Here is a 14,751-nt window from a genome sequence, read left to right on the forward strand (position 1 = left end):
CCAACATTATTATTTATTATTTGAGACCGGCGAAAAGCTGGTCTCGTACAATGTGGTTGGCATGGATGGGGTTGAATCCCCCATCCTAAGTAGCTCGTGGGAATGTGGCTGGAGCCTTAATAAGGTCATTATTTAACGGGTAATTATGGCTCCAGCCAGTATAAAAGACCCACTCTGAGCTCAAAGCGGCAGAGAATTTAAGAGAGTTGTGAGGAGAGTTAGAGAGACCAAGAGCAAATGCCACAAGGTACTTGGTTTTGTAAAATAAATATAGTTTGTGTTTGGTTTGGCCAATGTGCCCTTTCTTTTGTGTTTTGTTAAAACTGTTTATTTATATTATTTAATAAATATACTGCTTCGGCACTTTCAGCCCCGTATCCTTTGTGTGCTGCTTCCTGAACCTGACGTCACCACCCACACACACCACTCAAGCCATCCATGACAGGTACATTAACCATGTTTAGTACATGTCCAATGGGGATTATTGTTTAAGTATGTTAGTAAGGAATGCAAGTGCAAGTACCAGGGGAATGTCATTAAAGTACACAGAACTAACAACAATATTCCAATAAATCTTATATAATATTGTAACAAAGCTCCAATTGTTTGGGTTACTTTTCCCGAGACCTTCCACGCAGCATTGTAGGGGACAAATACTCAGAACACAGAAGATTTTGTTAAACAGGGTAATATCTGTAACACTTTTTAAGGTAGCACAGTTTGTTGTCGGGGTCACAAGCAAAACTGGTCACTACACAAAGGAGGTTTTCATACAAGCAGAAGTCGATAATCCTTTCTTCGTCCTCAGCCAGAAAACTATTTCAAACACAATACTCCCAGGTCTCACTCCTCAAACTCCCCAACCTGAATGAGGCTAGAGACTGCCTTATATATTCACACAGATAACAAGCTGCAGGCGCTCAGCATTATCCCCTGATTGTTGAGCAACACCTGTCCTGCAGCCCAATGCATCCTGTTTTTTTTTTTTTTCTTTATTAATGTCCACCATTTTAAAACCATGTGGACTACATTTTCTTGTAACCCATAACCACATACAAATTTCATAAAGGATAGGGGCTTCGCAGAATATGCACCCTGACGTACCAGGACTTTACCCCACACCTTACCACAAATATATATTACCGTCACTTCATAGATCCCACATTTTCCTATATGAAAGATGCACACATTATGTTAAATGTGTATTTGATTTTTAATGTATTTGTTTCATAGCATTGTAAACGGGCAAATATATTTTACAGTTTTTTGTACTGTATAAGAGAAAAATGGGATCCACAGCCATACTACCTTATATCCAGTTCAATGCATACTTATTATCAGAGTGCTATATAAATACTAGAATTGCTGTAATGTGGAAAGATATCAGATTGGAGTGACCTTCACAGTGTCTGCCTCAGCAGGATATCTACATAACTTATTGGGAAAGCTTGGCCCTGTGCATTACCCTACTGTGCAGCCACATCCCACTGAGGGACCGTGCTTTATAATGTAATTTTAACCACCTGGCTGCTGAACTTGAGGAGAGAAAATTACACACTTGCTACTGGCTGAAAAGTTCATTTAGACCATTGTACATCTACTACATGTATCCCTTTCTTTCAGTTGAGCCATCTTATATTTTTGGAATATAATTTACTGAAAGTGCTAAATATCTTCCCATACAATGATCATTGTATTTTAATGGAAACGAACTGGCTGAATGGTTAAAGCGCAACTTGGTATGGCTGTGAAATATTAGAGCTATCTTAAGTAATATAATCTTCTTCAAGTACATCTAGTACACAAGAGTTTAACCATATTAACCTGTACCCCTGCAACACCCTGCCTGTAAATACCAAACCTATTTTAATTCAATAAAATGAATACAAATAAACAGCCTGTAACATCATTGCTTTAATCCTTACCTCTTTATGTGATGGGGAACCTCAGTGAAGAGGTAGTTTCGATGGACAAAGCTCCCCATTTCATCCAGGGCTTTGTACATATCCTGCAGCTCACCGAGAGGCGTGTTCAACAAGGAAGGCACTTCACTGTCCTGGGACTGAATTAGTCTGTCTTCCTCCTTAATTTCCATACTTAACTGATATTCTTTCACTTCGAGCTCTGCTAACTGTCTTCTGAGGTCCTGAATTTCCTTCTGTTTTGGTAAACAATAAATGAAAAGAGTGGCTTAAATTTTCAAAAGAATTTCTAGCAATGACAGAATGAAAACAATGGAAATCAATACTAATGCAGTAAGGGCTCTATGCATAATAAAAACTAGCAATTTGTAAAAAAAGAAAAAATAGCAAGAAGTTAGCAAAGAAAAAAAATACATCTGAATTGTTTCTTGTTAGTTTTACAATGCTAAAATTGTTTTGTTGGGGCTCCCAAGTGGCACATCCGGTAGAGGCACTCTGCATGGAGTGCAGGATGCGCCCTATAGCCTGGACGTCGCCGGTTCAAGTCCAGGCTATTCCACTGACGACTGTGGGTGGGAGCACCCAGGGTGCAGTGCACAATTGCCTGAGCGTCGCCAGGGGGGGAGGGCTTAGGTCAGCCAGGATGTCCTCAGCTCACCGCGCACCAGCAACCCCTGTAGACTGGCCGGGCGCCTGCGGGCCTGCCTGTAAGTTACCCAGAGCTGCATTGTCCTCCAACGCTGTAGCTCTGTGTTAGCTGCATGAAAAAAGAAGTGGTCGGCTGGCGGCACATGCTTCAGAGGACAGCGTGTGTTCGTCTTCGCTGCTCCCAAGTCAGCACAAGGGTGGTAACAGTGAGCTGAGCCTAAATCCAATTGGACATGTCAAATTGGGAGAAAAACTGGTCAAAATTAATTGGTGACTACTAAATAAAAAAAAAATTATAATTGTTTTGCTTTTGTTTTTTTCAGTAAAATAGGGACAAACTTTTCCTTTGTTACAATAGGGCCAAATGGACATTACTGTAATTGTTTGGTCTAAACATTAAAGTTATTGAGTGTGTGACAGTTGTAAATAGTGTTTGGTTGATGATCAATTATTCAATCATTCCACACGTGTGATCGGCAGGGATGGAATTAACTCCATCCCTGCCAAACTTAAATACAAAATAATAAATCTTTAATACCCCCACAAACACTATTTACAAGTGCAGGGCTTCTGTGTGTTACACATTTATAATTTTTCTTAACCGACTGTCAAACATGCATATGTGTCGAATATAGATTTGATCATTTTAGGTCTTTTCAATTTATCTAAACGGTGGCGCTACTATTAGACAATTAAAATGTAGTGCTACCAATTGTGATGAAACTTGGATGTAGGTTTACTAAAGTGTTACGGCTGTCGCAATAGTCGCAAACCAGATGCAAACGAGTCAGAAGTCTAGGGTGAAATGTACTAGACAAGCGCAATGCTATTTGTGACTTTTTAGGGATATGCGGTTCAAGCGTAGATAAATATGAAATTATGGGCGTTCCTGCATAAAGGGGGCGGAGATGCAAATGAGGGTTCTCAAATATTATAATGAGATGTACGAAAGCTGCAAGCAATTGTGACACTTACAATTGCATCAATTTGTTAAGAACTTTTGAAAGCATGTTTTAAACAGACGCAATTGTTGCTGGCATTTCCCAGTCCGCTTTTTTCCCGTGCATCACCAGTTGTGCTCAATTTTTGAGGCAAACAGCCAAACACCTATTAATGTGCAGGTGGTTTGTAATTGTGCACAATTTACCACTGCACCCCTAAAATAAAAACAGACAGTATAGTATTGGCTTATAGGCTACTAATGATAATACGAATTAGTGGTATAATGCAAAATTTGTTGCTGGTCCTTTGAAATTCGTATTAACGAGAACTGACCGTCCTCCTGTAAGTATTATAACTTGTCAATGCGGCACCATGATCTATTTTGTGTTAATTGTCTAGGCTGCCACTGGCTAAAGTAAAAAGAAAGTGCGCTAGGTGTTCAAATGTAATTTTACTATTGTACTGTATACTGTATAGGCATACTGTACAGATTTATATTTTTACATAATGTAATGTGCAGCCTAGCCAAAACACATCAGTGTTATTTCAGCGCAATAATTTATACATTTGAAATACATAGAGCACTATAAATGTACGTGTGTGCGATTGTATTGTAATTTTTTTTAAACCCGACACCTCCTAATGTCAGACAAACATATCCAGTTTAGCGAGGGGCTACTCCTGTATGATTATGAAAAGCTTTTTGATAGAAACACATTTTTAATTTGTGGGTGAAGGTGGGGGCCCCACTATAGATTCTGATGAGATTAAACTGCCTTTATATATATATATATATATATATATATATATATATATATATATATATATATATATATAACAGTATTAAAATAGGTATAATGAAGCCGGAACAGAATGCATTGTACAGATGACTTTTACATCTAACAAAAACAATGTTATTTTGATTCTTGCACCCTTGCATGTATAGACGTTATCCTTCGGGCACCTTCTGCTGCAGCAAACCACAACTCAACTCCCACTATTAATTTGAACAATGTTGCACGACTCTCGCAATAGAGATCTCACTAAGAAGATGCAACAGATATTTAAATTAGTATATTGCGGCTCTTTTCATTAACATATTTTCTCTTAGTACATACGACAAAATGTTTACTTTGCTAAGTGTCGCAACGAAAATGAAAATTGCAGTATATTTCGCTGCGACTGGCCCATCTTAGTACACCTACCCTGAGGTGTTAACAGGTGGTGACTGCCAGGACACTGAATGTGGTACTAATCTTACGTGAGTGCAGAAACCCATTTTATAAGGGTAAATGTATAACAGTTAGGGTGCCACTGCAATCTATTGTTTGTTTCACTATGGTTGGGTTCAAATATCAACCAGTGCAGGGTTTCCAGTATTTTTCAGAAAACATAGTCATGTAAACCACTTTCCAGAAAACATTGGAATATTTGTATTTGAGTAGCTATTCCAAGTCATGTTACTTAAAACAGCACTAATGAGTATGCACTGAATGTTATAAAGCATATGGAATATTATTTAAAGAATGTTGTTTTGATGGATTAAATAAAGTTTGATATTCAAGAAACTGTGTCAGACTGTCTATAGAAGCATACACAGTGCAACCCCCAGGTTGTGTATGTAAGCAATAACACACAACAGGGTGTGTGGTAGGACATATCTTCCTGCACGCCTGAGCACGTTGTGTGCCTTCAACCACCCAGAAGTGGGTTATTGCGCTTATAAAATGAAAACAAAATACAAATAAGAATTGAAATTTTAAATGAAGTTTTATTGAATGTATCCTTCCACCAGTACAAAATAGGTCCCTTTTGTGATCTTATGCAGCCAATAACTGTTTAATTTATCCAAGCCATTGTATAATGGTCTCATAATGTGTAACACAGAGATTCCAACAGATTTGCAGCAACACACTAAAAAGAATATGCAATCTCCATAACCATTACCTGTAACTGTTGCTTTTCTTGAATGAGTCGGTCTCTTCTGAATATAGATCCCTGTGTCTTTTCTTGACCTGAGCACGTGACCTCCTTTTCTATCTTTTGTGAATGTTCAATATCTTTATTATTAGACCTTAAACATAATGAAAGCAAGTTTATCAAGTGTATGTAAAACACTAATTACCCTGCAATACTGTATACTCTTTGATATATAAATTAATCTGTAGTGTATTATGGTTCAGTTAACTGAGAGGATCATTAAATACAACTACTGTAAGGACTCATTACCCGTGCCTTAGCTCTTTATATAAAGCTGGCTATAAAGACAATATTTTCTGAAATGGTACAACAGATTTACTGTTTTAACTCATCCTGGCACCCCCATAAGAAGTGGGGTATCTTGAATAAATAAATCATAAATAAGTAATTAAGAAAATAGAATTAGCAAAATTCAGTAAATGATGCTGCTCTGGTCAAATCATTTTTAAAACACCTGATAAAAAAGCTAATAAAAAATCTAAAATGTATCATTTTACTCACCCACAGTCACTATAAGCTTGCTGTAAGGCCAATTGTGCCTGGTCTTTCAGTTTTTCTAGAAACCTAGAGACTGCAGGATGTCTTGATGGCAGTCCAACCTTTAGGGTACTTCTCTCTCTTTTGAGCTCTACCAATTTCTTTAGGAATTTGTCAGCTAGAGGATACAGTAAAAGCACAGTATTTCAAAAGATATCAGAAGCTAGCAGTTTGGTTTTCCCATTTCAATTCAATTCAATTCAAACCTTTATTTAACCAGGTAAAGACATTGAGAACAAGTTCTCGTTTGAAATGCCGACCTGGCCAAGATGTATTTAAATATAAAATAATGATAATGCTTTTCTAAAACAGCAGAATGTAATTCAGACCCTATGGTACAGAATGCTGAGGTATATTATAGTGATTGTTTTATATTTCCCATGAAACTGTTATACCTCTGTTGTTTAAGTGACCATATACACATGCTGATCGTGTCAAGATACCCAACTTCAAGACTGAAATAATGCAGTATAACCTTCTATTAACAAATAGGGTCAGTTATACTATTCACTACTTACTACTTTATGAAACTTGAGCACATTAGAACTAGGGAGCCAAGTTAGTCCCAATGGTGCCATCATATGGCTTATCCTTGTTTGTAGATGCCACATTTTTATACAGTATGTTTGTACATGTCCTGTCCAGAGAATATGGTTACCATAATGTGGTAAGGACTCTGTGGTACCCTCCCAGCTGTTCATTACAATATGACCATGTTACCCTCAAAAAGGCCAATCATTATTCACCCAACAGGCTCCCCTCATATCAAAATGTTTGGTATCCAGACTACACTATCTTCTTTAGTACTGTGGCAAGATAATGAAGCCACATCATACAGTATCTTTGGCCACATGTTTCAAGTGCCTCCCCACACACGTGAGAAGTTTCAATACGGTGAACCACAGAAGTAGGAGGGTCTTTCTGTATCGTCACATCAACACAAGAGAATGCAGTACCAGTGCAGAGAAATGTAGGTGCGTCACTCCAACGCTAATTCCACGAAACACAAGCTGGTAACACAGTTCCTAATCAAAGAAGAACCTTTTTAGTATCGATCCTCATTGCAGAGAAACAAAACTTACATGTAGATTGTTTTAAATTTGCTTTAGATGCATCATAGTGCTGGCCAGCACTAGCATTCAAGCAAGCTGTAAATTAGGTCTATCAGCTGTGTCACATCGAAGGTATTCTATCACTGTAACATAATGAAATTAAAACCACCGACCACATATTATCTGTAAAAGCTTCTAGATGATCGATCCCGAGTGAAAAAACGGTAATCTGGCGTTTATTTTTTTTTTAAAACATGTTTTTAATTAGGATGTTCCTGGTACATTAGGCAGCACTGAGCAAGCGTTTTTGAGGATGTACCAGATACGTTAGGCAGCATAGAAGTGGTTAACAAACGTGTGCAACAGTGCTTTAAACTGCATCTTCTCTGAATCTTATTCCTGGCGCTATCCTGCTCAATGTTGAATAAAAATATATTTAGTATTACCCATTGTTTTTGGAAGCAGTCTATTAGTGAAGTGAAAATGTATATTCATGTTCTTCAAGAATTATCCTTTACAACTCAAATTTGTAGAAGGGGCTGAACTTCTCTGGATGTTAGAATAATCCAGCATTTGTGTGATAATAATGTATTTCTTTGTTTTATTTGATTTTTGTGTATTATGTGTTCTATAAAGAAGAGACCAGCAGCACTGGTTAGTATCAGGTAGTGTGTAGGCAACTGATATCAGACTGGCGTGACCTTCACAGAGTCTGCCTCAGCAGGATATCTATATAACCTATTGGGAAAGCTTGGTCCTTAGCATTAACCTAGCAGCCAAATCCCACACATTGTAACCACTTGGCTGCTGCATAATGAGAGAAAATTACACACCTGCTACTGGCTGAAAAGTTCATTTTAATTATTACTACTACAGGTATCTTTTTCCTTCAGTTGAGCCATCCTCCGTGTAACAGGGCGAGGTGCCCTGCACATTGATTTGTTTATTTTATTTTAGAACAGGGTATTTAAATGATGGCGAGAGCCATGTGCCGTAGGTTTTGTTATTGTTTTATTTAAAACGTGTTCTGTCAGAGGTGAGATTGGTGCTCGTCCTCTGCCAGGAATAATGTAAAAACCTCGTGCAGAAAGTGACCATCTCCCGAGTTTAATTAGTGGTGTAATTGTTGCTACTCGGGAGATGGTCACCTGCATAAAAGCCTGCAGCTCTCTGCACTCAGGGTGGGTGTTCAAGAGGAGGAACGAGAGCGGAGAGGGAGAGAGAATGAAACAAAAGGAAACTTAATAATAATACAGGATCAGTGAAGGCTACTGCCCAGCCTGACCTGTATTGTTTAATATTTTTGTGTTTGTGACTTGTTTTTGTTTAACTGTTTTATTTCGCTCTGTGAGCAACTTTCTTTTTGTTTAAACCTTTTATTTATTTTTGTATTATTTAAATAAAACGGCGCCTCCGCGTCTTTTGTTTTGAATTGCAGTATTTGGTGTCAGTTTGTTTCCCTTCCTGTTCTGGCCTGACGTCACGACTCAGCCATCCTGTCACACTCTGTTTCATATTTTTGGAGAATAATTTACTGAAAGGGCAAAATATTTTCCCATACAATGAATATTGTATTTTAATGGAAACTAACTGGCTGAATGGTTAAATAGCAACTTGGTATGGCTGTGAAATATTAGAGCTATCTTAGTAATATACTCTTCTTCAATGATATTTACATTTAATGAATACAAACCTATTCTTATTCAATAAAATAAACATCCTGTAACACCATTGCTTTAATCCATACTACTTTATGTGACGGGGAAGCTCGGTGAAGAGGTGCTAATTCCCATGATTCCCTATCTGACATCATTAGATAAAAGTCCTGCTTTGCCTAACTTTTGGGTAGCATTTCGTAGGTCATCCCACCTGCTTAAATGCCTACTTTCCTGTCATTAACGAGCCAGCTGCTTCCAGGGCCGGATTAAAGGAAGTGTGGGCCCTACACTAACCCATATTTTGGGGGCCCTATGCATATTATGGTGAATGGTGTTATTGGCATATTGGTTAATCCGGCCCTGTGTTGGGGACAGAGAGTGTGAGAGGAGAGAGACAATTGTATATGGAGAGGGGGAGTGGATATTTCCAGTCCGCTCTTTCACAGCACTGAGAAGAACTGAGCACGGTTTTATTTTTCTTAAATACATGTTTGGCTATGGAGTTTGCACAAAAAAATAAAAAGGAGGTGACAAATACAGATGCAGTCACTGTACAGTACTTTCCATAATACCTGTGTGTGGTAACCTTAATTTTCCAGTTTCAAACCAAAATTAGGCACTTCACTGTATTTTCTAAAAAAAGCTTTTATATTCAATGTGATTGTTGTTGCATTTTATAATTCAGTATGGAGGGGAAAATATATATTCCCCCGAAAGTGGAGCTGCCATATAAAAATGTGAGAAACGTCATCCGTGTGTCCATCTGTCTGCAGTTATTACATAGCCTATATTGTTCTTGTATAGTTCTACGGTTATGCACCAATACACGCTGTGAACACGGTTTATATTTTCTGCACTATTAATAGTTCAAACACTACAGGATGGTCCGTCAGCCCCATTGAGACTCACTCATATGTGTCTGTGGGTTGCTTTGAGCTCCCTATGAGATATTCAGATACGAGCAAGCCCAGTATAAAGCTAATTTGATATGAATCATATGCAAAGTTTGAAATAGGTGAACATACCGTGCACGACATCGTAGGAACCTGTTAATTGCAAGATGATATTTCCTAACTTTTACTTTATTTTCAATGATGCATTTTTTCAGCACCAATGAATAATAATGAGGAAGCGTCTGAATTAAATTTTTTTGGTCAGAGGATGATATGTAAGAACAAGGGGAATATGATTGTTGGTATTCTCTGTTTTGGTTTTGTACAAGGCATCCTTTCTGTTTATTGTTGATACTCTTAACTGAGCTTCTCTAAGTATAGTGTCTGGAAAACCACAGTTTCTGAAAAATGCACACGTGTCATTTGTTTTATTCAAAAAAATCACTATCATTACTGCAAATGCATCTCAGTCTTAGTAATTGGGAGTATGGAATGGAGTTGCGACAAGCTTTGTGATGTGAGGAGTCGTATCTTAGATATGAATGAGAGTCTGTTTCTTTGTAAAAAATTGTAGTATTGATGGTACAATTAGAAACAGTGATGGCAATGTCTAAGAAAGAAATTTGTTTAGCAATGTTCCATGTATACTTTAGAGCTGGATGAGACTGGTCAATAAAATGTATGAAATCCATTAAATCTTCATTAGTGTTATCTAAGATGCCAAATATGTCGTCAATGTATCTAAGACATAACATTGGTGTATGTCCCTTGTACTGTTGAAAAACTTTATTTTCGATCCATCCCATAAAAAGAGGGCCCCATTTTTGTTCCCATACACACCTCTAACTTGTTTATAATAGTCTCCATTAAAGGGGAAACAATTCAAAGAAAGGACAAGTTGGGCTAGTTGCAAAAGAATATCGGTTGAAGGTTCTTTTACTGTCTGTTTATCAAGGAAGTATTTTAGTGCTTGTAAACCGTCACTGTTGGGGATAACTGTGTAGAGGCTTTTGACATCCATTGAGAAGAAAGTTATATTTTCACTGTTACCATTTAAAGAAAAATGGTCTATTATTTGCAAAAAATGGTTAGAGTCTTTAACGTATGAAGGTAGAGATTCCACAATGGGTCTGAAGACATCATCAAGGAACTTGGAAATAATTTCCGTGGGGCAGGAACATGCTGATACAATAGGACGGCCTGGGTTGGTAGGCTTATGAATTTTAGGAAGTAAATAAAAACGGCTACAGCAAGAGTTTTCAACAATAAGATTATTTGCAGATTTTGGTAATAAGTTATTCTAGATGGCAGAATGGATAGTAGATGTGACTGTAGTTTGTAACAGTTGGGTAAGATCATTTGGGACTTTATATATATTTATTTACATTTTTTTTCCAAACCTGTTTGTAGATTCCTTCCTAGAACAAAACAATGTAGTTTAACAAAAAAAGGGAATAACTTTTCTGTCCTTTACTTCTTTTGCGGTTTTCTTTTGTAGCGAGAGAAACAAACACTATGCAGACATCCACATTTGAAATTCCTTCAGCCTCCCGCATTGTACACGTTTACCTTTACCCACCTTTTATTCTAAAATTCCAACCCCCAAATGAAAAAGGAACATTTCTAAAATGTAAAGAGGCATACTGTGCACATTTGAGACAGGACAGGTTTTTAAATTGGCCCTAAAACTGAAATAAATCAATACGTAAACTGAGCCTGATTCATGCATTTTATCCTGCATACTGATCCCTCTGACATAGTAGGACTAGGGATGGGTCTCTCCCAGGAGGTAGAGGGCGTGGGGCATTTGGTATTGTACATTAGCAGGAAGCTGCTTGCATGAGAGACTCAGAGACCAGGTATGTGTAATTGAGAAAAAAATGCCTAGCCGTTATAAAAAAACTAAATGAACCAAAAGCTAGCTTCTGTGCGCCTCTCTTCCTGTGTGTGTGGGCCCGTCCACCAGCATGCAGTTTTTGTAAAATGTCCCAAACAAACAGCGAACTCGCGGGGGCCCCCATTCTGCTGGGGGCCCGACACGTTAGCGTAATTTGTGTATAGGTTAACCTGGCCCTGGCTACTTCCCCCTAATGGGTGACACAGTTGGCAGCCCAAAGACACGGCAGAGATCAAATGACCTAAGTAGTGAAGCAGTAACAGGAAACCTAAGAGTAAGGCATGCAAACTGAGAGCTTGCTTTTATTTAGTGTGATACCAGATATGTTATAATAAGTACATAATGGGTTTATGGAATTATACTACAACCTAGTTTTAGCTCTTCAGCACCCACAAAATATTTCCACCCTTTATCCAAATCAAGCAAAACTGGCTGGTTCCTATCTCACATTCGTCCCAAAGCTTTCTTCTTTCATTATGTGGAAATGTAAGATCCCCAGAGTTGACAAAGTTAAAAAGGATTATTTAATAAAATATGTTAGGTTGCAATACCATTGCTTGTAACAGCTTACAACAATGTCACTTCAGATAAACTTTGATATTTTTTCCTTAGGTTAAACCAGATGAAGTAACTATACATGACTTGGATCACAATTCTAGTTCATGGGAGCATGATATATATATATATATATATATATATATATATATATATATATATATATATATATATATATATATTTTTTTTTTTTTTTTTCTTCATAGAATTATCTACATAAGATATCTGGGAGCAGGGGGAAGTGGAGTATGTCAGTCAAGTAAGACTCAACATTTAGCGAAACCACTTCTGCTCTTGTATAACAGAAGGGTATCTTGTAACAGCAACAACTAGTAGAATACATTATTTATGTACTGTAACTGCTTAAAGAGTGTTGTTCTGCTGTCCTAATAGGACGCTGGCTAGCCTAATCTCTGAGCAGCCCACACCTCAGGCAGCGATGGGTTCAACAGACCTGTAAAAACTACACGCTGTACAGCAGCATACTTTAAAGGGCTATATTTCAACACATCTCTCCTTCCAAACAATAAGCTCCTGACACATCAATGTGCTGTCAAATCTATCAATGCCCAATACTCCATGCCAGAGCATCCAGCAATGTATTGCACAAAGGTCAAGTGGAAAAATGTCCATTCCACTTCATCACTGTCACATATTTTAAAGGTCAATATTAACTAAAAAAGTGAGAAAAAAATAACTTTAAAATCAGCAGAATCTTCCTTCAATTACCCTCCTAACAAAGTTAATGCTTTCCTGTAATTAGAAACAAAACATTGAAAATGTTTTCATAGATTTATTAATTGCTGTCATGTTTGATATTTTTTTCTTAAAGATACAGAACACATAACATGATTTCTAATTAACTGCGACCTACATTATAATTAATTGTGTTTTATTTTTAAGTTTTTTTTTTAGAAGTGAATGTGCTTTCATCAGAGTTCAATAATTACTATTTAGTTATACTTGTCGGACATAGGCAGGTGTAACTTAGGCTAGCTCAGCCAAATTTTTGTAAGAGACAGCGCCATCTAGTGATCTGCCAGGTGTAACCTACATTACCCTTACACTACATGCCTATGGCAGGTAACTACAACTGAAGAGAAGCTCCTGAACTAATAGTTAAAGTCCCTTAACACATCAATCATCTGTATTTAATAATTGCAATATGACACATTCAGAATGATTGCTAACGTCATGTAAATTATGTTGTTATTGTTAGTTGTGTTATATTGCTATTGCTACTGTTGTTATATGTATTTACATGTGTTGCAACCATACCACCTACGCAAGGTTAAAGCTGGTCAGCTGGGGGTCTCAGATCCCAAATGCTTAATCAAGGAGTTGAAATGCACTACTGTATTCTGTAGCATCCTTTGGATCATATGTTAAAGAGCAACTTGGTATGGGTATGAAATTTCAGAGCTATCTTAACTGTTGTAGTCTTCTTCCTGTTTACATTAACTTTGTACATTTGTTCTGTTTCAGTCATGGATGTCAAAATACATAATTAAACAATACCATATAGCACATCCACAGGGGGCACTGTTGCAGGGGGACAGGTAAAATGGTTATAGGTACTAAGAGTTAAACATGTTTGAGAGTTCTATAGAAGCCACATAGGTCCTTTTAACTTCTGAAGTGAAGTGATTAGAAACCTCGAGAATAATACAGGACATTAGTTAAGATAACTATGATATTTCACACCTGCACCATGTTGCTTTTTAAACTACTACTCTGTGGATATTAAGGGCATCTTTCAAAGATCTATCCTAAATGTCTTTAACTAAAAATAATAATAAATCTCATTCAACAAAAAATAAATTTATTGAAACATTCGAATACACATTTAAGATGTTTTCTGGGTACAGGTACATTTTTTTGTGTGTTTTCATACGGTCGAGGGTATGATGATTTTATCTTCTGACATTTAACTAACTCTTTATTCTAACATGTAAAAACAACACAGTAGTAGATTGCAATGATTTCAGTTCCTCTACTGCAACATTACTATTCCAGATTATGTCATTTGGTCTTGTTACCTACAGGCACAGCTATGAGGGTCATTGGTCTACGCAGTCATCTTGATGTATCTTTGTGTGCTGTATATATTTTTTCTAAGTTAAATCAAAGACCACTTGTCACTTCACCCCACATTGAGATCCCATGAGTAGGGCCCTGCGTTTCACGTGACCTGCTTTTTTATGCTGCACTTCATTCCTCCCACCGCAAGGTGGTCATGTAGTCTGCTTAATTAAACCACTTATTAATTAATAATCTCCCGATTCCTTTAATAATCTCAATTAGTCATTCTATTAACGCACATTGGCGCGTTGATTAGGCAGCAGCAGCTACAGACATTTATTTATTCAATATTATTTCTTAGAATGTGTAAATAAATCATTTAAATATTTCAGTTTACTAGTCGGAACACATAATTTGTCAACAAAATATTTTAAAAAACAGCACTGATTCCCGGAACAATTTATATAAAATACTGAAATCATAACATCAATGGTGTAACATATACAGTACACATATAATAATAATAATAATAATAATAATAATAATAATAATAATAATAATAATAATAATAATAATAATAATAATAATGCAAGGTTGTTCTCAAGCAGCACATTAAGTGTCATTTACAGTTTCATGAAAGAAAAT

At 37.0% G+C, this 14,751-nt stretch overlaps 1 protein-coding gene across 4 annotated transcripts in view; it reads right to left on the bottom strand.

Annotated features, from left to right (window-relative positions):
- Positions 1-14,751, bottom strand: part of LOC117411327 (disrupted in schizophrenia 1 protein) — a 158,304-nt gene that overhangs the window by 100,518 nt on the left and 43,035 nt on the right. For all 4 annotated transcript variants that reach the window (XM_059025426.1, XM_059025423.1, XM_059025425.1 and 1 more), the window contains exons 4-6: positions 5,994-6,147; positions 5,460-5,586; positions 1,926-2,158 (exon numbers count right to left, since the gene is read on the bottom strand). In XM_059025426.1, the coding sequence (XP_058881409.1) occupies positions 1,926-2,158; positions 5,460-5,586; positions 5,994-6,147 (514 nt within the window). The remainder of the gene's footprint in view (positions 1-1,925; positions 2,159-5,459; positions 5,587-5,993; positions 6,148-14,751) is intronic.

This window comes from Acipenser ruthenus, chromosome 6 (genome assembly GCF_902713425.1).
Source record: "Acipenser ruthenus chromosome 6, fAciRut3.2 maternal haplotype, whole genome shotgun sequence".
In the NCBI taxonomy this organism is placed as follows: Eukaryota; Metazoa; Chordata; class Actinopteri; order Acipenseriformes; family Acipenseridae; genus Acipenser; species Acipenser ruthenus.